At 44.6% G+C, this 27,500-nt stretch overlaps 1 protein-coding gene across 1 annotated transcript in view; it reads right to left on the minus strand.

The window, feature by feature from the left end:
- nat10 (N-acetyltransferase 10) overlaps positions 1-27,500 on the minus strand; it is a 47,793-nt gene that overhangs the window by 1,916 nt on the left and 18,377 nt on the right. The window contains exons 6-26 of the mRNA XM_024399520.2: positions 25,357-25,418; positions 22,544-22,658; positions 22,273-22,380; positions 21,887-22,020; positions 21,585-21,678; positions 21,240-21,475; positions 21,023-21,147; positions 20,599-20,749; positions 20,322-20,418; positions 17,543-17,659; positions 8,602-8,703; positions 8,438-8,512; positions 2,484-2,600; positions 2,129-2,262; positions 1,946-1,994; positions 1,715-1,811; positions 1,499-1,612; positions 1,120-1,292; positions 863-982; positions 506-604; positions 226-380 (exon numbers count right to left, since the gene is read on the minus strand). Coding sequence (XP_024255288.1) covers positions 226-380; positions 506-604; positions 863-982; positions 1,120-1,292; positions 1,499-1,612; positions 1,715-1,811; positions 1,946-1,994; positions 2,129-2,262; positions 2,484-2,600; positions 8,438-8,512; positions 8,602-8,703; positions 17,543-17,659; positions 20,322-20,418; positions 20,599-20,749; positions 21,023-21,147; positions 21,240-21,475; positions 21,585-21,678; positions 21,887-22,020; positions 22,273-22,380; positions 22,544-22,658; positions 25,357-25,418 — 2,474 coding nt within the window. The remainder of the gene's footprint in view (positions 1-225; positions 381-505; positions 605-862; positions 983-1,119; positions 1,293-1,498; positions 1,613-1,714; positions 1,812-1,945; positions 1,995-2,128; positions 2,263-2,483; positions 2,601-8,437; positions 8,513-8,601; positions 8,704-17,542; positions 17,660-20,321; positions 20,419-20,598; positions 20,750-21,022; positions 21,148-21,239; positions 21,476-21,584; positions 21,679-21,886; positions 22,021-22,272; positions 22,381-22,543; positions 22,659-25,356; positions 25,419-27,500) is intronic.

A 27,500-nucleotide genomic window follows, 5' to 3' on the forward strand; every position in this document is an offset into this window, starting at 1 on the left:
ACAGTAGCGCATGCAAACATATTCATATGGGTAGCCCCACCATAAAAACAATGAAAGATCTTCCCCATAGCCCTAACCCTTTTATGTTTGCAGATCTGTAAGGTGTAAGCAATATGATGTAATTCTACTAACTCACTGCTTATACCTATCCAGACCATTCGGGGCCGAGACGAAGGTAGCATATTACGTTGTTATAGCAAGGATTCTAGATGTTTCTCCTCTTACCTCTTTATGCTGACAACAGCTGTCTGTCCTGCTTTCTTCAACACCTGGTCCCATTCCTCGTCATCTCCTCGGATCAGGTACTGTTGCAGGTCCATCTCCTTGACCTTCTCCATGTCCTGTTTGTGTTTCTCCTGGAACTCTTTGGCTGCCTCATCCTGGGGAGGAAAAAAAACGAATATTTAATCTATGTTGCATTCATATACTCACTGCACCATTGCATATTATGGTCTATCCTTTTTTCTTTGTCATGCCATTCATAAAATGGAGGAGAGTTCCGTACTAGATCATCATTGAGGGTTTTGACCGTGGGCTCCATGGAGATGTCTTTAGATACAACCATCTCTGCCTCAATGGCCTTCTCCTGGATTCTGTTGAAGAACTAAAACAGCACACAAACATGGTGAAAATAACTAAACAGGTAATAATGAATCAACTAGCTGTCATTGTCTGAGACACAGTAAGTACGAGACATTTACTCATACAAACTTTAGGACATTTCATCATACAATATATTTTCTAGGAACTAAAGGTTTTTTGGTTCGCTAAGCAGGATGGATAGAATGGTAGAGTAAGAAATAAAACATTTTAAATCTTAATTAATTACATTTCCCCTCATGGGTACTAAATGTGTTCCCACCTGCACTACTTTCCTGATGAGGCGGTTGAACAGTCCCATGAGCTGAGAGCTGGGAAGGTCAATCTCCTTCTCCAGCTGGTCCACTGATTTATGCTGCAGCCCCACACCTAGCAACAGAGCCTGGAGATGAACAGACGGAGTTAGAGACTAGTAAAAAAAAAGAAAAAAAGAGGGGGATAGACAAGTGTTACACTACACTGAGAAAGAGGGAGAGTGTATGCGCATGTCTGTGTGTGCACACGTAACGTCCTACTCACACACTGTGCGGCGGACAGGGTCACGTCTCCCAGCTGTTTGAGGAAGAACATGCGTGCCACGGCAGGGATGAGGTCCATGATGAGGTGGTAGTCCACCATGTTCCTAGAGTACATCTCCAGACGCTTCAGATCATAGGGGCTGAACTGACCAGACAGCTCAGAACTGCTCAGGGCTGGGGAGAGAAAGCAGGTGACACATTGAAAACCCCTCGTCTGTAGCCCAAATCATTCAAAAGTACTGGCCCAAAACATTCAAAGGTTAGGGTAGACTGTCAACAGGTGGGGAGACCCATTTTGGTCTAGTTAGATTACCACAGGGACAGTGGTGGTCGGATTTTTGACTGGTTGGGAGGGAAGGAGGGAGTGAAGGAGAACTTACCGGAGCTGGCATCCGTCTTGGTGGTGCTCTTGTTCTGCAGGATGTTGAGGGCCATACTGGGAGAGAAGCTGCTGAACTGGTAGGAGAGCAGAGACAGGAAGCGCCGACGGAAATCTGGAAGAAACAAAGACAAGGTGAGTTGTAATGCAGAGGGAGAATAGAGTAGAACATCATATTATACTTTATTTTCCACTAAGAGACAGAACACAGCCTCACCTTTCCAGAAGGCAGACAGCCACTGGCCCTGTTCAGGAGCCTCCACTGTGTTGAGCTCCTTCAACATCACCAACGAGTGCTCCCCCGTCAGGTCGTTCTGGGAATGATTACACCACACCATGGGTCAAAAGACAAAACCAAGCATTACAATAAGCAATACTCCAACTGCATTCAATTTCAGCACAATGATGTAAAGTAGTAAATTGTGAATAGTAGATATTTTCCACTTACAGGGGTTTGCCGCAAATAGACAGGGACAAAACCCGCTTTCTTCCAAAACCTGTGCGGTAACAAAGAAAAAAGACAGATTAATACTTGGGAAAAAACAGAGGTGATGATGAAGCCAAATGCAGAGTTTCCCAGTGTCAGTAAACACAAATTATGTATATAAAATCTATGGTAAATAATACTTACTTGAGCAGCGGAGGTGTGAGGCCATAGGATACTCCCAGGTATTCTAGTCTCTCAGCCCTCCTCTCACTCAGCTTCAGAAGCAGAGGAGGGAGGTCCTTCCTAGGGTGCAACACCTCTTCTAGGAGGCTCACCGCCTATATATTAACAACACTGTTAGCAAAGCACCTCCAACAGAGTGAAAACAATCAACTCTGCTCTTTGGAGTCAATGTGAGTGACAACAAAAGACAGGAGTCTGGGTGACTTTTCTCCCTGTGGATGTGATTTATACTCATGCAATGTGTATGTTCAGGGGACGGTTTTTCTGTCGGTGAGTGTGCAAGTGTTCTCAGGCGTTTGTGTGAGTGAGGCATTACCTCGCTGGTGACAGAGGTGATCTGGCTGTTAGCGGTCTGTGCGTTCTCATCCATGTAGGGGAACTGACCCTCGTAGTACAGCTGTAACTGTTGCAGTGCTCTGGAGCCATAACCCATCTCCAGGACAGACAGGGAAACAAACCAGTTAAAGGGATCCTTCTGGATTTTGGCAAGGAGGTCCTTTATCTACTTCCCCAGAGTCTGGGGTGCAGTTTGAAGGAAGTTGCTGACAAGCATCAGCGCAATGACTGGAAGTCTATGGGTATCTGCTAGCTAGCAGTCATTGATAGAAGTAGTTTTGCAAACCAATGTTAACTTCCTTCATACTGGATCTGAGGAAGTATATTACCAGTCAAAAGTTTAGACACCTAATTCAAGAGTTTCTTTATTTTCACTATTTTCTACATTGTAGAATAATAGTGAAGACATCAAAACTATGAAATAACGCATATGGAATCATGAAGTAACCAAGAAAGTGTTGAACAAATCAAAATATATTTTAAATTGTTCAAAGTAGCCACCCTTTGCCTTGATAACAGCTTTGCACTCTTGGCATTCTCTCAACCAGCTTCACCTGAAATGATTTTCCAACAGTCTTGAAGGAGTTCCCACATATGCTGAGCACTTGTTGGCTGCTTTTCCTTCACTCTGCGGTCCAACTCATCCCAAAATACTTCTAACATCAAACAAGCAGCACAGGGACAAGGTGGAGGCGCAATTCAACAGCTCAGACGAGACGTATGTGGCAGGGTCAACAGGAAATCACAGACTACAAAAACAGCCACGTCACGGATACCGACATTATGCTTCTAGACAAACTAAACACCTTCTTTGCCCGCTTTGAGGATAATACAGTGCCAACGTGGCAGTTCGCTAACAAAGACTGCGCCCGCCCCCCCCTCAGTGGCTGACGTGAGTAAAAAATGTACAACATGTTAACTTCTTATGGCAGGGGGGCAGTATTGAGTAGCTTGGATGAATAAGGTGCCTAAAGTAAACGACCTGCTCCTCAGTCTCAGTTGCTAATATCTGCATATTATTATTAGTATAGGATAGAAAACTCTAAAGTTTCTAAAAAACAGTTTGAATGATGTCTGTGAGTATAACAGAACTGATTTTTGATTTATTTCACCTTTATTTAACCAGGTAGGCAAGTTGAGAACAAGTTCTCATTTACAATTGCGACCTGGCCAAGATAAAGCAAAGCAGTTCGACACATTCAACAACACAGAGTAAAACAAACATACAGTCAATAATACAGTAGAAAAAAGTCTATATACGATGTGAGCAAATGAGGTGAGAAGGGAGGTAAAGGCAAAAAAAGGCCATGGTGGCAAAGTAAATACAATATACACTGCTCAAAAAAATAAAGGGAACACTTATACAACACAATGTAACTCCAAGTCAATCACACTTCTGTGAAATCAAACTGTACACTTAGGAAGCAACACTGATTGACAAAAAAATTCACATGCTGTTGTGCAAATGGAATAGACAACAGGTGGAAATTATAGGCATTTAGCAAGACACCCCCAATAAAGGAGTGGTTCTGCAGGTGGTGACCAGACCGCTTCTCAGTTCCTATGCTTCCTGGCTGATGTTTTGGTCACTTTTGAATGCTGGCGGTGCTTTCACTCTAGTGGTAGCATGAGACGGAGTCTACAACCCACACAAGTGGCTCAGGTAGTGCAGCTCATCCAGGATGGCACATCAATGGAGCTGTGGCAAGAAGGTTTGCTGTGTCTGTCAGCGTAATGTCCAGAGCATGGAGGCACTACCAGGAGACAGGCCAGTACATCAGGAGACATGGAGGAGGCCGTAGGAGGGCAACAACCCAGCAGCAGGACCGCTACCTCTGCCTTTGTGCAAGAAGGAGCACTGCCAGAGCCCTGCAAAATGATCTCCAGCAGGCCACAAATGTGCATGTGTCTGCGCAAACGATCAGAAATAGACTCCATGAGGGTGGTATGAGGGCCCGACGTCCACAGGTGGGGGTTGTGCTTACAGCCCAACACCGTGCAAGACGTTTGGCATTTGCCAGAGAACACCAAGATTGGCAAATTCGCCACTGGCGCCCTGTGCTCTTCACAGATGAAAGCAGGTTCACACTGAGCACATGTGACAGACGTGACAGAGTCGTGACAGTGGAGAACGTTCTGCTGCCTGCAAAATCCTCCAGCATGACCGGTTTGGCGGTGGGTCAGTCATGATGTGGCATTTCTTTGGGGGGCCGCACAGCCCTCCATGTGCTCGCCAGAGGTAGCCTGACTGCCATTAGGTACCGAGATGAGATCGTCAGACCCTTTGTGATACCATATGCTGGTGCGGTTGGCCCTGGGTTCCTCCTAATGCAAGACCTCATGTGGCTGGAGTGTCAGCAGTTCCTGCAAGAGGAAGGCATTGATGCTATGGACTGGCCCGCCCGTTCCCCAGACCTGAATCCAATTGAGCACATCTGGGACATCATGTCTCGCTCCATCCACCAACGCCACGTTGCACCACAGACTGTCCAGGAGTTGGTGGATGCTTTAGTCCAGGTCTGGGAGGAGATCCCTCAGGAGACCATCCGCCACCTCCTCAGGAGCATGCCCAGGCGTTGTAGGGAGGTCATACAGGCACGTGGAGGCCACACACACTACTGACCCTCATTTTGACTTGTTTTAAGGACATTACATCAAAGTTGGATCAGCCTGTAGTGTGGTTTTCCACTTTAATTTTGTGTGTGACTCCAAATCCAGACCTCCATGGGTTGATAAATTTGATTTCCATTGATAATTCGTGTGATTTTGTGGTCAGCACATTCAACTATGTAAAGAAAAAAGTATTTATGAAGAATATTTCATTCATTCAGATCTAGAATGTGTTATTTTAGTGTTCCCTTTATTTTTTTGAGCAGTGTAGCAAGTAAAACACTGGAATGGTAGATTTGGAAGAATGTGCAAAGTAGAAATAAAAAATAATGGGCTGCAAAGGAGCAAAATAAACAAATAAAATCTGAGCTTTGTATGTATTCACCAGTCCCCAATGAAATCGCCTTGAGATATTAATGTTGCACTGCCTAGGGGTTCCACTAGATGTCAACCATCAATAGAAATTATTATGAGACTTCTATGGTGTTGTGGGAGTGAATGATAGCAGAATCAGTCAGGTGTCATTTTCTAATCATGCTTATTCCTCATGGTAGTCACTTGCGTTCCATTGCTCACGAAGACAAGGAGTACTCCGGTTGGAACTTTATTGAAGCTATATGTTAAAAACATCCTAATGATTGATTCTGTACTTAGTATGAAATGTTTCTTCGACCGGTATTATAACTTTTTAAAGTTTTTGTCCGATATAACGCTGACCAGAATGAGCGTTTGGATATGTATACCAAACGCGCTAACAAAAGAAGGTATTTGGACATGAATAACGGACATTTTCGAACAAAACAAACATTTATTGTGGACCTGGGATTCCTGGAGTGCTTTCTGATGTAGATAAAGTTAAGGGAATATTTATCATGTAATTTCTTGTTTATGTTGATGTCAACATGGCGGCTATTGTGAAAAATATTTCTGAGCGCCGTCTCAGATTATTGCATGGCGGACTGATTTCGTAAAGTGTTTTTGAAATCAGACACAGCGGTTGCAATAAGGATAGGTATATCTATAATTCCATGTGTATAACTTGTATTATCGTCTACATTTATGATTAGTATTTCTGTATAATGATATGGCTATGCAAAATCACTGGATGTTTTTGGAACTAGTGAATGTAACACGCCAATGTAAACTCATTTTGATAAATATGAACTTTATCAAACAAAACATACATATATTGTGCAACATGAAGTCCTATTAGTGTCATCTGATGAAGATCAAAGGTTAGTGATTAATTTTCTCTATTTTCTGCTTTTTGAAACTCCTCTCTTTGGCTGGAGGAAAAAAATAGCTATTTTTCTATGGCTATGTAGTGACCTAACAATCGTTTGTGGTGCTTTTGCTGTAAAGCATATTTGAAATCTGACAGTGGTGGGATTAACAACGAGAATAGCTTTAAAATGGTATGAGACATGTACGTTTGAGGAATGTTAATTATGAGATTTTTGATGTTTTGAAAATGGCGCCCTACACTGACTGGCTGTTGTCAAATCGCTCCCGTTAACGTGATTGCAGCCATAAGAAGTTAACCCTCGCAAGGCTGCTGGTCCAGACGGCATCCCTAGCTGCGTCCTCAGAGCATGCGCAGACCAGCTGGCTGGGGTGTTAACGGATATATTTAATCACTCCCTATCCCAGTCTGTTGTCCCCACATGCTTCAAGATGACTACCATTGTTCCTGTACCCAAGAAGGCAAAAGTAACTGAACTAAATGACTACCGCCCCATAGCACTCACTGCTGTCATCATGAAGTGCTTTGAGAGACTAGTCAAGGAGCATATCACCACCACCTTACCGGCCACTATCAACTCACTTTGCATACCGCCCAAACAGGTCCACGGATGACGCAATCGCCATTGCACTGCCCTATCCCATCTGGACAAGAAGAATACCCATGTAAGAATGCTGCTCATTGACTACAGCTCAGCATTCAACACCATAGTACCCTCCAAGCTCATCAAGCTGGAGGCCCTGGGTCTCAACCCCTCCCTGTGCAACTGGGTCCTGGACTTTGACGGGCCACCCCAGATGGTGAAGGTAGGAAACATCTCCACTTCGCTGACCCTCAACACTGGGGATCCTCAAGGGTGTGCTCAACCCTCTCCTGTACTCCCTGTTCACCCACGACTGTGTGGCCATGCACGCCTCCAAATCAATCATCAAGTTAGCAGACGACACAACAGTAGTGGGCTTGATTACCAACAACGACGAGCCAGCCTACAGGGAGGAGGTGAGGGCGCTCGAAGTGCCTTGTCAGGAAAACAACCTCCCACTCAACATCAAAAAAACAAAATGAGATGATCGTGAACTTCAGGAAACAGCAGAGGGAGCACCCCCCCCTATCCACGTCAAAGGGACAGCAGTGGAAAGTTAAGTTCCTGGGCATAAACATCAGACAAACTGACGGCCTACAGGGAGGAGGTGAGGGCCCTCGGAGTGTGGTGTCAGGAAAATAACCTCACACTCAACGTCAACAAAACTAAGGAGATGATTGTGGACTTCAGGAAACAGCAGAGGGAACACCCCCCTATCCACATCGATGGAACAGTAGTGGAGAGGGTAGCAAGTTTTAAGTTCGTCGGCAAACACGTCACAGACAAACTGAATTGGTCCACTCACACAGACAGCATCGTGAAGAAGGCGCAGCAGCGCCTCTTCAACCTCAGGAGGCTGAAGAAATTTGGCTTGTCACCAAAAGCACTCACAAACTTCTACAGATGCACAATCGAGAGCATCCTGGCGGGCTGTATCACCGCCTGGTACGGCAACTGCTCCGCCCTCAACCGTAAGGCTCTCCAGAGGGTAGTGAGGTCTGCACAACGCATCACCGGGGGCAAACTACCTGCCCTCCAGGACACCTACACCACCCGATGTTACAGGAAGGCCATAAAGATCATCAAGGACATTAACCACCCGAGCCACTGCCTGTTCACCCCGCTATCATCCAGAAGGCGAGGTCAGTACAGGTGCATCAAAGCTGGGACCGAGAGGCTGAAAAACAGCTTCTATCTCAAGGCCATCAGACTGTTAAACAGCCACCACTAACATTGAGTGGCTGCTGCCAACACACTGACACTGACTCAACTCCAGCCACTTCAATAATGGGAATTGATGGGAAATGATGTAAATATATCACTAGCCACTTTAAGGGCCTGATTGGCAAAATCCCACTGTAGCCCCACATAGTCAAACCACCTACATACAACTCAATCGCTTTGGAAAGTCAGAACCAAAATATGTCTGTTTAGAGAGCTGCACTGCACAAGCACAACTGACAAACCATGAAATACGGGGGGAAAAAACAGAACTTACCCCCTGATAGTCAGGGTTGACAGCAATGCGCACCACCCTGCCTCCAGACAGACTGCCAAACTCGGGGTCTTGGAACTGCAAAGAGAGCACAACATTAGAACTGATCAATGCCAACAGTGTGAGATTATCAGTGGGATATTGCTCCAGGCCTGTATTCACAATACCTGCTCTGACACGGTCCAGGGGATGAGGTCACCGGAAGCCTTCTTTCCTCTGGACAGACTGTTGAGGATGGACTGACGAGAGATCTCTCCTTCCAGACACACCTGAGAGGAACATTACGCACACACAAACTTTAGTCGATCATATCAGATGATGATGATGATGATGATTTCTACTACGGCTTGTGAGTTTGCTGACTGTAGAATCCGATGCTGCATGCACACGGTCTGCCACAGACAGAGTACACAAAGGCCTGTCCCACTGAGGCCGGTGCAGGCACTGTCATAAGCCGGTTGCTTTGCCAGGCTACGTTCTGTCCTTTCTCTCAACGAACTGCACTCCTTGATGGAGGAAGCCGCGCCAGGTTTATTTATTTTATTTTACCTTTATTTAACCAGGTAGGCAACTTGACAACAAGTTCTCATTTACAATTGCGACCTGGCCAAGATAAAGCAAAGCAGTTTGACACATACAACAACAGAGTTACACATGGAGTAAAACAAACATACAGTCAATAATACAATAGAAAAATAAGTTTATATACAATGTGAGCAAATGAGGTGAGATAAGGGAGTAAAGGCAAATTAAGGCCATGGTGGCAAAGTAAATACAATATAGCAAGTAAAACACGAACGGTACATTTACAGTGGAAGAATGTGCAAAGTAGAAATATAAATAATGGGGTGCAAAGGAGCAAAATAAATAAATACCGTAGGGGAAGGGGTAGCTGTCTGGGCTAAATTATAGATGGGCTATGTACAGGTGTAGTAATCTGTGAGCTTAAAGCTAGTGAGGGAGATAAGTGTTTCCAGTTTCAGAGATTTTTGTAGTTCGTTCCAGTCATTGGCAGCAGAGAACTGGAAGGAGAGGCGGCCAAAGAAAGAATTGATTTTGGGGGTGACCAGAGAGATATACCTGCTGGAGCGCGTGCTACAGGTGGGTGATGCTATGGTGACCAGCGAGCTGAGATAAGGGGGGACTTTACCTAGCAGGGTCTTGTAGATGACATGGAGCCAGTGGTTTTGGCGACGAGTATGAAGCGAGGGCAAGCCAACGAGAGCATACAAGTCGCAGTGGTGGGTGGTATATGGGGCTTTGGTGACAAAACGGATTGCACTGTGATAGACTGCATCCAATTTGTTGAGTAAGGTATTGGAGGCTATTTTGTAAATGAGGTCGCCGAAGTCGAGGATTGGTAGGATGGTCAGTTTTACGAGGGTATGTTTGGCAGCATGAGTGAAGGATGCTTTGTTGCGAAATAGGAAGCCATCAAACATTGGAGATGTTTGATGTGAGTCTGGAAGGAGAGTTTACAGTCTAACCAGACACCTAGGTATTTGTAGTTGTCCACGTATTCTAAGTCAGAGCCGTCCAGAGTAGTGATGTTGGAGAGGCGGGCAGGTGCAGGCAGCGATCGGTTGAAGAGCATGCATTTAGTTTTACTTGTATTTAAGAGCAATTGGAGGCCACGGAAGGAGAGTTGTATGGCATTGAAGCTTGCCTGGAGGGTTGTTAACACAGTGTCCAAAGAAGGGCCAGAAGTATACAGAATGGTGTCGTCTGCGTAGAGGTGGATCAGAGACTCACCAGCAGCAAGAGCGACATCATTGATGTATACAAAGAGAAGAGAGTCGGTCCAAGAATTGAACCCTGTGGCACCCCCATAGAGACTGCCAGAGGTCCGGACAGCAGGCCCTCCGATTTGACACACTGAACTCTATCAGAGAAGTAGTTGGTGAACCAGTCTGCCGATGAGGATGTGGTGATTGACAGAGTTGAAAGCCTTGGCCAGATCAATGAATATGGCTGCACAGTAATGTTTCTTATCGATGGCGGTTAAGATATCGTTTAGGACCTTGAGCGTGGCTGAGGTGCACCCATGACCAGCTCTGAAACCAGATTGCATAGCAGAGAAGGTATGGTGAGATTCGAAATGGTCGGTAATCTGTTTGTTGACTTGGCTTTCGAAGACCTTAGAAAGGCAGGGTAGGAAATATATAAGTCTGTAGCAGTTTGGGTCAAGAGTGTCCCCCCTTTGAAGAGGGGGATGACCACAGCTGCTTTCCAATCTTTGGGAATCTTAGACGACACGAAAGAGAGGTTGAACAGGCTAGTAATAGGGGTGTCAACAATTTCAGCAGATACTTTTAGAAAGAAAGGGTCCAGATTGTCTAGCCCGGCTGATTTGTAGGGGTCCAGATTTTGCAGCTCTTTCAGAACATCAGCTGACTGGATTTGGAAGAAGGAGAAATGGGGAAGGCTTGGGCGAGTTGCTATGGGGGGTGCAGTGCTTTTGACTGGGGTAGGGGTAGCCAGGTGGAAAGCATGGCCAGCCGTAGAAAAATGCTTATTGAAATGCTCAATTATAGTGGATTTATCAGTGGTGACAGTGTTTCCTATCTTCAGTACAGTGGGCAGCTGGGAGGAGGTGTTCTTATTCTCCATGGACTTTACAGTGTCCCAGAACTTTGAGTTTGTGTTGCAGGAAGCAAATTTCTGCTTGAAAAAGCTAGCCTTCGCTTTTCTAACTGCCTGTGTGTAATGGTTTCTAGCTTCCCTGAACAGCTGCATATCATGGGGGCTGTTCGATGCTAATGCAGAACGCCATAGGATGTTTTTGTGTTGGTTAAGGGCAGTCAGGTCTGGAGAGAATCAAGGGCTATATCTGTTCCTGGGTCTAAATTTCTTGAATGGGACATGCTTATTTAAGATGGTGAGGAAGGCATTCAAAAAAAATAACCAAGCATCCTATACTGACGGGATGAGATCAATATCCTTCCAGGATACCCCAGCCAGGTCGATTAGAAAGGCCTGCTCGCTGAAGTGTTTCAGGGAGCGTTTGACCGTTGACCCATTTCGGATGTAGGCAATGAGGCAGTGATCGCTGAGATCTTGGTTGAAGACACCAGAGGTGTATTTAGAGGGCAAGTTGGTTAGGATGATATCTATGATGGTGCCCGTGTTTAAGGCTTTGGGGAGGTACCTGGTAGGTTCATTGATAATTTGTGTGAGATTGAGGGCATCAAGTTTAGATTGTAGGATGGCTGGGGTGTTAAGCATGTTCCAGTTTAGGTTGCCTAGCAGCACGAGCTCTGAAGATAGATGGGGTGCAATCAGTTCACATATGGTGTCCAGAGCACAGCTGGGGGCAGAGGGTGGTCTATAGCAGGCGGCAATGGTGACAGACTTGTTTTTAGAGAGGTGGATCTTTAAAAGTAGAAGTTCAAATTGTTTGGGTACAGACCTGGATTGTAGGACAGAACTCTGCAGGCTATCTTTGCAGTAGATTGCAACACCGCCCCCTTTGGCAGTTCTATCTTGTCTGAAAATTTTGTGGTTTGGGATGAAAATTTCAGAAATTTTTGGTGGTCTTCCTAAGCCAGGTTTCAGACACAGCTAGAACATACGGGTTGGCAGAGTGTGCTAAAGCAGTGAATAAAACAAATTTAGGGAGATAGCTTCTAATGTTAACATGCATGAAACCAAGGCTATTACGGTTACAGAAGTCATCAAAAGAGAGCGCCTGGGGAATAGGAGTGGAGCTAGGCACTGTGCAGGGCCTGGATTCACCTCTACATCACCAGAGGAACAGAGGAGGAGTAGGATAAGGGTACGGCTAAAAGCTATGAGAATTGGTCATCTAGAACGTCTGGAACAGAGTAAAAGGAGGTTTCTGGGGGCGATAAAATAGCTTCAAGGTATAATGTATAGACAAAGGTATGGTAGGATGTGAATACAGTGGAGGTAAACCTAGGTACTGAGTAATGATGAGAGATATTGTCTCTAGAAACATCATTGAAACCAGGAGATGTCATCGCATGTGTGGGTGGTGGAACTAATAGGTTGGATAAGGTATAGTGAGCAGGACTAGAGGCTCTACAGTGAAATAAGACAATAAACACTAACCAGAACAGCAATGGACTAGACATATTGACATTAAGGAGAGGCATGCTTAGTCGAGTGATCAAAAGGGTCCAGTGAGTAGTGAGGTTGGTTGGGGTCACGGCGATTCAGACAGCTAGCCGGGCCATCGGTAGCAAGCTAGCATAGGATGGAGGTCTGTTTTTAGCCTGTTTTTTTCCGTCGGTAGGATTAGTGGGGTTCCGTGTGGTAGAGGGGATCAATCCAATTCGCAAAAAAAACCCAATAGATATAGTTGTAGAGGTCCAAGAAAAAATAAAATAAATTGCCCGATAGCTGTCTTATCAGCTGCTATCTGAATAGACCTAACGATTAGCGGACCACAGATGGGCGTTCAGGTAACGTCGCGACAGAGGAGCCAGCCGGATAACACCCTCGGACAGATAACGTCGGTAGTCCAGTTGCGAAGGCCCGGTGGGGCTCCGCGTTGGCAGTAATACTTTTTTTTAAATATAAATTGGTGAGGCAGGTTGCAGGAGAGTGTTTTGAAGATGAGTTTATGGAAAATAAAAATATATATAAAAAGGTATGCGAAGAAAGTTGTAAATATATATATATATATATATACATACACACACATACATACATGCATACATACATACAAATACGGGACAAGACGAGGACTTTCTACTATTAAACTCGGACAAAACAGAGATGCTTGTTCTAGGTCCCAAGAAACAAAGAGATCTTCTGTTGAATCTGACAATTAATCTTAATGGTTGTACAGTCGTCTCAAATAAAACTGTGAAGGACCTCGGCGTTACTCTGGACCCTGATCTCTCTTTTGAAGAACATATCAAGACCATTTCAAGGACATCTTTTTTCCATCTACGTAACATTGCAAAAATCAGAAACTTTCTGTCCAAAAATGATGCAGAAAAATTAATCCATGCTTTTGTCACTTCTAGGTTAGACTACTGCAATTCTCTATTTTCCGGCTACCCGGATAAAGCACTAAATAAACTTCAGTTAGTGCTAAATACGGCTGCTAGAATCCTGACTAGAACCAAAAAATTTGATCATATTACTCCAGTGCTAGCGTCTCTACACTGGCTTCCTGTCAAAGCAAGGGCTGATTTCAAGGTTTTACTGCTAACCTACAAAGCATTACATGGGCTTGCTCCTACCTATCTCTCTGATTTGGTCCTGCCGTACATACCTACACGTACGCTACGGTCACAAGACGCAGGCCTCCTAATTGTCCCTAGAATTTCTAAGCAAACAGCTGGAGGCAGGGCTTTCTCCTATAGAGCTCCATTTTTATGGAACGGTCTGCCTACCCATGTCAGAGACGCAAACTCGGTCTCAACCTTTAAGTCTTTACTGAAGACTCATCTCTTCAGTGGGTCATATGATTGAGTGTAGTCTGGCCCAGGAGTGGGAAGGTGAACGGAAAGGCTCTGGAGCAACGAACCGCCCTTGCTGTCTCTGCCTGGCCGGTTCCCCTCTTTCCACTGGGATTCTCTGCCTCTAACCCTATTACAGGGGCTGGGTCACTGGCTTACTGGGGCTCTCTCATGCCGTCCCTGGAGGGGGTGCGTCACCTGAGTGGGTTGATTCACTGTTGTGGTCATCCTGTCTGGGTTGGCGCCCCCCTTGGGTTGTGCCGTGGCGGAGATCTTTGTGGGCTATACTCAGCCTTGTCTCAGGATGGTAAGTTGGTGGTTGAAGATATCCCTCTAGTGGTGTGGGGGCTGTGCTTTGGCAAAGTGGGTGGGGTTATATCCTTCCTGTTTGGCCCTGTCCGGGGCATATGAGATGACCTCGGATGGGGCCACAGTGTCTCCTGACCCCTCCTGTCTCAGCCTCCAGTATTTATGCTGCAGTAGTTTATGTGTCGGGGGCTGGGGTCAGTTTGTTATATCTGGAGTACTTCTCCTGTCCTATTCGGTGTCCTGTGTGAATCTAAGTGCGCGTTCTCTAATTCTCTCCTTCTCTCTTTCTTTCTCTCTCTCGGAGGACCTGAGCCCTAGGACCTGAGCTCCAGGACTACCTGACATGATGACTCCTTGCTGTCCCCTGTCCACCTGGCCATGCTGCTGCTCTAGTTTCAACTTCCACCTGACTGTGCTGCTGCTCCAGTTTCAACTGTTCTGCCTTATTATTATTCGACCATGCTGGTCATTTATGAACATTTGAACATCTTGGCCATGTTCTGTTATAATCTCCACCCGGCACAGCCAGAAGAGGACTGGCCACCCCACATAGCCTGGTTCCTCTCTAGGTTTCTTCCTAGGTTTTGGCCTTTCTAGGGAGTTTTTCCTAGCCACCGTGCTTCTACACCTGCATTGCTTGCTGTTTGGGGTTTTAGGCTGGGTTTCTGTACAGCACTTTGAGATATCAGCTGATGTACGAAGGGCTATATAAATAAATTTGATTTGATTTGACAAAAGACATCTGACTGCTATGCCATCTTGGAGCAAGGTGCTCGGTCCGCAGCAACAGTCTGGAGGGAGGCGGGGTCTATCCCACACTTCTTTGGTGGTGTCTTCAGTTGGTCCTTTAGCCACCTTTTCTGCCCACCTGCATAGCAATGGCCAAGTTGTAGCTGTCCATACAGCAGCTTCCGTGGCAGGCGATCCTCTGCTATCCGGATGGCATGTCCGAGCCATCTAAGCTGGCGGTGTGCGATGGACGCCTCAATGCTCTTGCAGTTGGTTCTCTGTAGGATCTCGGAGTGCGGAACACGGTCCTGCCAGGTCACTTTCATTATGCGTTGGAAGCATTTAATGTGAAAGGACTCCAGCTGTTTTAAGTGCGGCTGTTCAGTGTTCATGGTTCACATCCAGAAAGGATACACATACTGCCAGGTAGACTGCAACTTTGGTGTGCAGGTCGCTGTTAAATTCTTGATTCTGGATATCCCAGTCAATGTTACAGTCTTCCAATATTTAAATTGTGGTAGAACGGCAAGTGAGGAGCAGGGTTTTCGTTAGCCAGTAATAGCCAGACTTTGACCAATATTTTTTTCCAAATCAGATAATTTAAAGTGGTGTGTGCGGCTAACTGTCCAGGAGAAGGAAAAAATGATCACATTGCGAAATAATGCTATTAAGCCTATTCATTGATGGAAATACAGTACATTCGACTGGTCATGCTTATCGGTCTACTGGTTAATTTGCATAATTTAGTAGATTTAAAATTGGCGCTTGCACAGTATATTCGTTCTGCATCTTATCTATCATGAGTACAGCTTTAGAGATATATCTTACCTTCAAAGTAGCCTAGTCAAAATCTCACCATATTTGGTGAGGCACATACTGACCACACCGCTCGCGTGTCACATACTGACCACACCGCTCACGTGCGTTGTATAAATAAATGTTATTCAATCATTGCACCCACACTGCTTGCAAGCGTCTGCGTGGTCAAGGCGCTAAAATTGAAGTTGGTTCTATTTGTGACGCTCAACGCTGCCTCTCAAATCTCCTCATTGGTTTTTAGAAGCATATACCCACGTGGGTGATTGAAAGATTAACTGATGTTCACACTCCACTCGGTTGTAGTAATGCACCGTAAAGCTGGTTGCCAACCGCCATATAAAGTCCAAAGAAGAAAAAGAAGCCTGTAGGAAGTAGAGATGACGAGAAACAAATTTGGGTTTACCGTTTTATCTGTGGATTGTCAGAGTAGAGGACCTTGTGTATTTCAGGTAAAATAACAACCCAATGTTTATATACCAGGATAAATGAGCTAGCAACAGCAAGCGAGTTGGCTAAATTGCCATAACTGTTTCATGCTTTTCAACCTATCCACAAATTAATATAATTGGTTCCGTTTGTTTTGAGATTAACCTGCGTGTTCTCATCGCTTCTGGTGTGGGTGAACAAAATCAATGTGCGTGCGTCCTGTTTGGTCAGCGTGCGCATTAGTGTGCTTATCCCTCTAGAGTCTGTCTGCGCCACCACTGAAATCAAATTAGCATAATACAAAATCCCCATAAAAATGTGTCAGTTTAAGCTAGAGATGTTTTTTTTGCATTGGATGAGTCTCTATTAACTGCATCCGCCGATGTCACACTTCTGCATCTGTGGTGAAAGCAGAAAGTTAAGAGCGGCGTGTCAGATCATGAGACATTCTGATCTGTAGCAGCCGAATGTTTTGGTCTGCAAACTATTAAGACCAGTCTAACGAAATATGGCTCACTCAAACACGATGTTCTCTGTTTCGCTCTACAACCCCCATAAGCAGCTTGGGTCTTGTTTATAGTTGGTACAGTCGATCTGCCAACTTCTGGCTGTAACGTCCAAACAATTTGGTCTACACACTAATATGAGACACTTCAGAACAAACTTCCTTTAGATTTAATTGGGTGGGGGTGGACGGGGCTGTTGTTCCATGTAGCGAATCTGTTAGTCAATGCGTTTGTATGGACTAATAGCAGTAAGGTCAAATACAATCTCATCAAAAAACGCTTGGGGGAAACATCAAGCTGTCTTAAAATTCAAAATCAAATAGCAAAATTATCCTTGGTATGAACATCTTACAACCACTCCATATAGCTTAGTAGAACCCCACCTCCAGCTTATACAGGGCTTAGACTAATGGGTTATAATGTGAAGAAATAAGTTTATAAAAATGTTAAGCTAAATGTTCTGATCTGATGCATTGCTTTTCTATGTAGCCTAGGCCTACTCGTTTTATGCATTTGGGAACCATCATCCCACAACGGTCCCAGAGACTGTTTGGAATAGGCCATTTTTTCCCTTGACAAGCTGACCAATAGAATAGTTACATTTTGCTGTTCGTTACTCGTCTTGTTGGCTGAGGAAAAGCACATTCATTCTAACATCTTCAAAGTGTGCAATAGAATTTTGGTAAGAAGGACCGCACATCGTTGCATCCTCGACTTGCATGTTATGTTAACATGAATTACCATAATCTAAATGTGATTTGTCATTCTGAGCACTGTGGGTGGACACCGTAATCAGGTTATGAATGACAGAACAGCTATTGCCATGTTAAAATGTTATGTGATGCATTGCTCTCCATTGTTTTTGATGGTAGGCTCAGTTTATTCACCTGTATGACAGCCAGGACCTCTGGCAGTGAGTTCTGTGTGGGAGGAACAGGAGGCAGTAGGCAGAAGAGGTGATGTGCCGGGGCATCTGACAACATCTGCAGGTCGTTGGGAGAGTTCTGGAACCATCAAAGGCAAATCGGTAAGAAAACAAATATACACAGGAGGAAGGTTTGCCTATAGAGGAGCCACCAGGTTATTGGGACAAATCTATTAAGACCAACTGTAATCCACAGGCAACCAAGGCTCCAACATATATTCTCCTATTACAACCTCATTGATGCCTGGTGAGTTTATAACGCTGAAACAAAATAGTACACTTTCTTCAACCAGACAAAACATTCTCCAGAATCGATTTCGTACTGTTATCTACCTCAATTTTCTTTATTATTAAGAAAGGCTCATATGTACAATTTTAGTTATCTGATCATTATGCTTACTACTGACAGATACACATTTAAGAAGTTCCTAAAAGAGAGTCACAAGATGGTTCTTTAATTTTTACTTACCACAAAATCCTACTTTCTTTGAACAATTTGAAACGGAATTGAATGAATTCATAATGATCAACAAAAACTGTCAATGATCCTCTGATTTTATGGGATGCCATCAAAGGTTTTTTATTAAAAACAAGGATGCTGCATTTGCATCTGGACTGAATAATTACAATTAAAAGATATCAGAATTGGAAAAGTTGTAAACAATGATAGTGTTCAAAGTATTTTTTCAGACCAGGTATCAGTAATGATAAATAAGCAACTATTGAATCTGAATCAGGCGAACCAACCAAAGATTTTCAAGTTTGTATAGAAAAACAACTATTGTACACCGATTATAAATCCACACCAAGTCAGATGGAGTCGTTTAAAAAAAACTATTCTCAGCTCAGAACGCCGGCTTTCTGTCGCTTCATGAACTCAACGTGGCATTGGATAACATGAATAAAGACAAATCACCTGGTTGGGATGGTACTCCTGAGGTCTATTTAACATTTCGGAACCAATTAGGCCCACTGTTCAAAGGTTCGTAGAGCACATATTTTGCCGTTTTTGTGTTCTCACCTGCACCCCCCTATCTTTGATAAATAGAGATATACTTTTTCGAAAAGTCTGTTATCCCGTCTCGAAACTAACTTAGCCAAATTGGTACATCCGGACCAAAGTGGGTGTGTTATACTCAGATAACAGCAGTCATCTTTTACATATTTCACATGCTTCATCACAAACCAAAGCTCCTTGGGCAGTTCTTTTGATGCAGAAAAAGCTTTTGATAGATTAGAATGGTCACACACACACAGTACCAGTCAAAACTTTAGACCCCTACTCATTCAAGGGTTTTTCTTAATTTTTGCTATTTTCTACATTGTAGAATAAGAGTGACAACATCAAAACTATGAAATAACACATATGGAAGTGACCAAAAAAAGTTTAATCAAAATATATTTTATATTTCAGATTGTTCAAAGTAGCCACCCTTAGTCTTGATGACAGCTTTGCACACTCTTGGCATTCTCTCAACCAGCACATTAAATGCTTTTCCAACAGTCTTGAAGGAGTTCCCACATATGCCGAGCACTTGTTGGCTGCTTTTCCTTCACTCTGTGGTCCATCTCATCCCAAACCATCTCAATTGGGTTGAGGTCAGGTGATACTGGGGTGCAAGAGAGCAAGTAATACTATGGGGATGGGTGTGCTATTTACAGATTGGCTGTGTACAGGTACAGTGATCGGTAAGCTGCTCTGACAGCTGATGCTTAAAGTTAGAGGGCGATATGAGATTTTTGCAATTCGCTCCAGTCATTGGCAGCAGAGAACTGGAAGACAAGGCGGCCAAAGGAAGTGTTGGCTTTGGGGGATGAGCAGTGAAATATACCTGCTGGAGCGCGGGTGGGTGTTGCTATGGTGACCAGTGAGCTGAGATAAGGCGGGGCTTTACCTAGCAAAGACTTATAGATGACCTGGAGCCAGTGGGTTTGGCAACGAATATGTAGTGAGGGATAAGTGAGGGATGAGCTGGAGGCAGTATGCAGGCAGTATGCATTTTGAAAACATATACTTAATTGTTTGACACCTGAACATTTTACTACATATTATGAGGCATGTCTTACCTTCAAAGTAGCCTAGCCAAAATCAGACCATATCCATGGAGGCAATTATTTAATATCAACTTTCTTTAATTGTCCAGTATGCAAAGGCACAATCCTAGTCATATTAGCAACCCATGCTAGTTGTTGCATATTAGATCTCCTCTTTCTAAATTTCTAACAGACATTTTCATCTCTGATAGATGAAACCGCTCTCATGTGTGGTGCGCTTCTGACAACAGTGTTTTCCCACTAATTGCATTATAGAACACACATTCCGGTGAAGCATACTGCCTTGAAGAAATATGTTATGTTAAGCTAAACACCCTGATCTGTTGCATTACTCATTGCTTTTTAGCGTCACACACACACAACTGTCCCAGAGTCTGTTTGGAATAGGCTACTTCCAATAGAATAGGTAAACTTCTCTACTATGGGGGATAGTAGATTGACATAAGCAAGCGATTTTGCTGTACGTTACTCATCTTGTTTGTAGAGGAAAAGTAACATTTGGACAGTTATCCTAATATCTTCAAAGTGCATCCTCGACTTGCATGTTCTGTTAATATTAATTACCATAATCTAAGATAGAGATGTGGCGGGGGAGTGTGTTACTTTTTGGATCTGCGGTATGATCCTGATGATCAATGCTTTGTATTTGTGTACTTTTTACTAGTGTGTGCAATGCTCAGGCTCACCTTGTAGTGCGAAGCCACATAGAGAGCCATGAGTCTCTGTAGGAAGGCTTCAGATGCCTTGTGGTAGCAGAACAGTGTGTCTCTGTTCACATAGTATCTGTACAACACAGGTTAAGGATGACAACAGCAGCAACGACTAAGACAATCATATAGCGTGCCATTAAAGGCCAAAATACTGAATTTGTTTTAGGGCCAAACAGCAGCCCTGTAAAGCTGAGGAATGGAGCTTGAGAAATAACCACTAAGCAGCATTATCTATTGCACCATGAAAGGATACAGGTCACAGGTCTGTGGCAGGGGGCAGCCAGAGATGACTCTGGGGATGTTTAGACAGTCCAGACACAGCAGCTCGTTGAGCCACTTCTCTACAGGGTCTCCCATGGCATAACGGATGGACTCATGGAGGGACACCTCTTGGAGGGAGCGAGCTGGGAGAGGAGGAATAAAATAATTAAAACACATTGCAGGTACAGATGCAATGGAATGTATTTTTTGTAAATCTTTCTTACAACCGCATTAGTCTTTCAATACTAGCATTGACTTTGCAGATTGTTATTTTGTAGAAAACTTGATTAGCAATGATTGTGATCGTTGGTTTTACCTACAGTAGTAGAATGCATTGAGTGCGAATCTGGATAAAACTAGGGTCTGCTACATGACTAAAAGATACATGTAAAATGTAGTAAGGGTGTGTTGGTCACCTGCATTTAGCCTGGCTGTATTGGTGCTCCTGTTCTCTGCTGACAGACTCTGCTGGCTCTCTGAACTCTGCTGCCTCAACTGTTGGATCAACTTCAGGGAGAGAGAACGACCTGTGCCCTCATACCTTTAGGGACAAAAAAAAGGGAAATCAGGAACAGACAGTTTGCGCTATGGTACACCGGGGGTTCCAGAATCACATACACACACGCCACTGACCCGTTGATGGTGGAGGCCATGAAGACCAGGTATGGTCCGAGCAGCTTCTTGACCAGAGGAAGGGGGATGGCTGCAGCTTCATCTATCACCAGCAGCTCAGCCTGACCCAGCTTCACTGAATCAGCCGGGTGGATGTACTGAATAGTCTGTCTATGCTCCTTAAAGATGTTGACTCTAACCACAGCCTTGCTGAACTCAGGGTTCAGAGACTGGATGATCTCATAGTCCAGGTGCTCCTGGGAATGGGAGAGGGACGTTTAAGTTAGGAATATATTTAATAAAGCTTCCATTGTCTGACATATAGTTCACTCACATCCAGAGACTATAGACAAAGAGAAGGGTCACCTGGTATTGAAGGGCATCGAAGCCTTTGAAGATGAATTCAAACAGAGTGTGCAGGTTGTCTGGGCTGGGGGAGGTGATGAAGATGTTGGAGTAGCTGTGGAGAAGGACAACAGGACACTATGAGCAGCAGTATGTCACAGTATGGAGTGTGTGATTTAAGGGACTCCACACAGATCACTGTTAGCGAGTGCGTCTCCTCCAACATAGCGACAAGCACACCCTACGTAGATCAATCTAAAAGTGTAAAGACTCATGAGTGTGTGTGTGAGAGATGAGGTAGGTGACTCAGCAGTAAACCGCACCCAAATGCCACAGCCCCAGCCACAGCCAGTCCCAGTGCTGCAGACTTGCCCCTGCCTCTAGCTGCAGTCAGAGCCACAGTGCTCCGCAGGGTCTTCTCTGAGATGGCCTCAATGAACTTCAGCACCGCCTTGGCCTTGGAAGGAGAGACCGCAACAAACCATAAGCTAAGAAACACACACTGTGAATAACAGGATCTCCACTGAGAGGTGCAAAGCCTGGATATGAACTAGTCAATAAATGCTGTCCTTACACCCCTTTACCCAATTGTCTTCTGACAGGTGGCGTTACACGTGATGCCAGTCTCAACTAGAGCAGACGGATTCACGCTATCTGACGTAAGACAATATCCCATACCCTTGATTTATATATGAGAGTATGTCCTGACCTGATCCATGGTCTTGCAGCTGTCCACCAGCACACCAACAGGCTGCGTGTCCTGTAGAGACTCCTTTAACTCAATCAGCTCCTGTTCCCGTGGCGAAAGACTGTCCTCCTGCAGGAAGGAGAAAAATGGTCAGGTTAGAACCCAGAAGTCAATGAATGGAGTTTTTGACTTAAGTCATGTTCACTAGGCACGAAACTGAAGGAACCTTGCTCCAGTGTGCCCTAATCAACATAACCCAGGATTGCTGTGGAGCATGGGATTGTGTGTCTACCTGAGTCTTGGGAGGAACAGGCTTGATGTTGGCAATGTGGCTGGAGATGGGCAGGACGTTGAGCTGGTCGTCAATGACAACGCACGTCTTACAGGACGACAGAGATAGGATGAACCTGGAGGGGAGGGCAGTTAGTTACCATGGATATATATGGTATCAGTTAGGGTTATATGGCCTGTCAGTCATTTAAAAAGAACAAGGAAGCCCTTGTGAGAATAGTCCCCAAGAGTTGTAATTGGGCGGCCATATTTAAACTACACTGAACAAAAACAAACCGCAACATGTAAAGTGTTAGTCCAATGTTTCATGAGCTGAAATAAAATATCCCAGAAATGTTCCATACGCACAAAAAGCTTGTGTCTCTCAAATTCGCTGACATACCTGTTAGAGCATTTCTCCTTTACCAAGATAATCTATCCACCTGACAGGTGTGGCATACATATCAAGAAGCTGATAAAACAGCATGACCATTACACAGGTGCATCTTGTGCTGGGGAGAATGAATGGCCACTAAAATGTGCAGTTTTGTCACACAACAATGCCACAGATGTCAAGTTTTGAAGGACCGTGCAATTGGCATGCTGACTGCAGGAATGTCCACCAGAGCTGATAGAGAATTGACTGTTTATTTCTCTACTATAAGCCGCCTCCAACGTAATTTTAGAGAATTTGGCAGTACGTCCAACCGACCTCACAACCGTAGACCATGTGACCACACCAGCCCAAGACCTCCACATCCGGCTTCTTCACCACAGACATCGTCTGAGACCAGACACCCGATTAAATTGTATATTTGCACAATCTAAGAATTGAACGTTGTGAATAGAGTGCCCTATCAAATCAAATGTATTTGTCACATACGTAGTTAGCAGATGTTAATGAGAGTGTAGCGAAATGCTTGTGCTTCTAGTTCCGACAATGCAGTAATAACCAACAAGTAATCTAACCTAACAATTCCACAACTACTACCTTATACACACACACACACGTGTAAAGGGATAAAGAATATGAACATAAAGATATATGAATGAGTGATGGTACAGAACGGCATAGGCAAGATGCAGTAGATGGTATAGAGTACAGTATATACATATGAGATGAGTAATGTAGGGTATGAGAACATTATATAAAGTGGCATTGTTTAAAGTGGCTAGTGATACATTTAATGACATCAAGATGGCAAGATGCAGTAGATGGTATAGCGTACAGGATATATACATATGAGGTGAGTAATGTAGGGTAAGTAAACATTATATAATATAAAGTGGCTTGTGATAAATTAATTACATCAATTTTTCCATTATTAAAGTGGCTGGAGATGAGTAAGTATGTTGGCAGCAGCCACTCAATGTTAGTGATGGCTGTTTAACAGTCTGATGGCCTTGAGATAGAAGCTGTTTATCAGTCTCTCGGTCCCCGCATTGATGCACCTGTACTGACCTCGCCTTCTGGATAATAGTGGGGTGAACAGGCAGTGGCTCGGGTGATTGTTGTCCTTGATGATCTTTTTGGCCTTCCTGTGAAATCGGGTGGTGTAGGTGTCCTGGAGGGCAGGTAGTTTGTCCCCGGTGATGCGTTGTGCAGACCTCACTACCCTCTGGAGAGCTTTACGGTTGTGGGCGGAGCAGTTGTCATACCAGGCAGTGATACAGCCCGACAGGATGCTCTCGATTGTGCATCTGTTAAAGTCTGAGTGTTTTTGGTGGCAAGCCGAATTTCTTCAGCATCCTGAGGTTGAAGAGGCGCTGCTGCGCCGCCTTCACCACGCTGTCTGTGTGGGTGGACCATTTCAATTTGTCCGTGATGTATACGCCGAGGAACTTAAAACTCTCCACCCTCTCCACTACTATCCCGTCGATGTGGATGGGTGGCTGCTCCCTCTGCTGTTTCCTGAAGTCCACGATCATCTCCTTTGTTTTGTTGATATTGAGTGTGAGGTTATTTTCCTGACACCACACTCCGAGGGCCCTCACCTCCTCCCTGTAGACCGTCTCGTCGTTGTTGGTAATCAAGCCTACCACTGTAGTGTCGTCTGCAAACTTTATGATTGAGTTGGAGGCGTGCATGACCACACAGTCGTGGGTGAATAGCGAGTACAGAAGAGGGCTGAGAACGCACCCTTGTGGGGACCCAGTGTTGAGGATCAGCGGGGTGGAGATGTTACCTTCCCGTCAGGAAGTCCAGGACCCAGTTGCACAGGGCGGGGTCGAGACCCAGGGTCTCGAGCTTAATGACGAGTTTGTAGGGTACTATGGTGTTAAATGCTGAGCTGTATGGTGGCGGTAGGGTTGTTAGGCATCAGCTACAGACAACGAACACAATTGCATTTTTGAAAGCACAGAGATACCGTGACGAGATCTTGAGGCCCATTGTCATGCCATTCATCCACCACCATCATTTAATGTTTCAGCATGAAAATGCACGGCCCCATGTGACAAGGATCTGTACACAATTCCTGGAAGCTGAAAAAGTTCATTCTTCCATGGCCTGCATACTCACCAGACATGCTCTGGTTCGGCGTGTACAACAGCATCTTCCAGTTCCCACCAATATCCAGTAACTTCGCACAGCCATTGAAGAGTGGCGGCACAACAAGTCACAGGACACAATCAACAGTCTGATTGCAATGCATGATGAGGGACCTACTTTTTTAAGTAACTGTGACAGATGCATATTTGTATTTCCAGTTATGTGAAATCCATAGACTAGGGCCTAATGAATTTATTTAAATTGACTGACTTCCTTATACGAACTGTAACTCAGTAAGATTGTTGCGTTTATATTTTTGTTCAGTGTATTTGAAGACCACTGACCTCTCATTGAACCTTCCCACCACGTCCTGATGGGCCTCGGTCCTGTAGCGAGAATGAACATCCTGGGGAAGAAACATACAGTGCATTCAGGAAAGGATAAAGACTAGGACTTGATTGACATTTTGTAGCGTTACAGCCTTATTCTAAAATGGATTCAATTATGTTCTGAATCTATACACAATACCCCATAATGACAAAGAGAACAGGTTTTTAGAAAAGTTTGCAAATGTGTGTGTATATATATATATATATATATATATATATATATATATATAAAATGAAATACCTTACTGACATAAGTATTCATACCCTTTGCTATGAGACTAAATTGAGCTCAGGTGCATCCAGTTTCCATCGATCATCCTTGAGATGTTTCTACAACTTCATTGGAGTCCACCTGTTGTAAATTCAATTCATTGGACATGATTTGGAAAGACACACACACACACACAGTTGACAGTGCATATACAAGCAAAAACCAAGCCGTCGAAGGAACTGTCCGTAGAGCTCCAAGACAGGATTGTGTCGAGGCACATCTGGGGATAGGTACAAAAACATTTGCAGCATTGAACGTCCCTGCATCATTCTTAAATGGAAGATGTTTGGAAACACCAAGACTAAGCAATCGGGGAGAAAGGCCTTGGTCAGGGAGGTGACCAAGAACCAGATGGTCATTCTGACAGAGCTCTAGAATTCCTCTGCAGCACTCCACCAATCAGGCCTTTATGGTAGAGTGGCCAGACGGAAGCCACTACTCAGTAAAAGGCAAATGACAGCCCGCTTGGAGTTTGCCAACAGGCACCTAAAGGGCTCCGACACTGATAAACAAGATTCTTTGGTCTAATGAAACCAAGATTGTCACGTCCGGAGGAAATCTGGCACCATCCCTAAGGTGAAGCATGGTGGTGGTATGATCATGCTGCGGGGATCAGTGGCAGGGTCTGGGAGATTAGTCATAGTTGAGGGAAAGACGAACGGAGCAAAGTACAGGGAGATCCTTGATGAAAACCTGCTCCAGAACACAGACTGTGGCGAAGGTTCACCTTCATATAGAACAATGACCCTAAGCACATAGCCAAGACAACGCAGGAGTGGCTTGGGACAAGTCTGAATGTCATTGAGTGGCCCAGCCAAAGCATGGACTTGAACCCGATCGAACGTCTCTGGAGAGACCTGAAAACAGCAGTGCAGCGACGCTCCATCCAACCAGACAGCTTGAGAGGATCTGCAAATAAGAATGGGAGACACTGCCCAAATACACGTGTGCCAAGCTTGTCGCATCATACCCAACAAGTCGCGAGTCTGTAATCGCTGCCAAAGGTGCTTCAACAAAGTACTGAATAAAGGGTCTGAATACAGTGTATAAAGTCAGAACACCTGCTGTCTCAGCTACTTCGTCACCAAGGGAGTACCCCAGGGCTCAATCCTAGGCCCCACCCTCTTTACAATTTATATCAACATAGCTCAGGCAGTAAGATGCGCTCATCCATTGATATGTAGATAATGAAGTCTTATTACCCCTAATACTAGTCTGTTCAACCTCTTTCGTATCGTCTAAGATTGGAAAGCGGCCACGGTCATCCCCCTCTTCAAAAGGGGGAGACACTCTAGACCAAAACTGTTACAGACCGATATCCATCATGCCCTGATTTTCTAAAATCTTCGAAAGCCAAGTTAAACAAACAGATCACCGAACATTTTGAATCCCACCGTACCTTCTTCGCTATGCAATCTGGTTTCCGAACTGGTCATGGGTGCACCTCAGCCACGATATCATAACCGCCATCGATAAGACAACACCATTCAGTATACATCTGGCCCTTCTTTGGACACTGTGTTAACAAACCTCCAAACGAGCTTCAATGCCATACAACTCCCCTTCTGTGACCTCCAACTGCTTTTAAAATCTAAAAAAACTAAATGCATGCTCTTCAACCGATCGCTACTCGCACCCGCCCGCCCGATTAGCATCACTACCCTGGACGGTTATGACTTAGAATATGTGGACGACTACAAACACCTAGGTGTCTGGCTAGACTGGAAACTCTCCTTCCAAACTCATATTTAACATGTCCAATCCAAAATTAAATCTAGAATCGGCTTCCTATTTCACAACAAAGCCTCCTTCACTCATGCCGACAAAC

Source organism: Oncorhynchus tshawytscha, linkage group LG06 (genome assembly GCF_018296145.1).
Source record: "Oncorhynchus tshawytscha isolate Ot180627B linkage group LG06, Otsh_v2.0, whole genome shotgun sequence".
Taxonomy (NCBI): domain Eukaryota; kingdom Metazoa; phylum Chordata; class Actinopteri; order Salmoniformes; family Salmonidae; genus Oncorhynchus; species Oncorhynchus tshawytscha.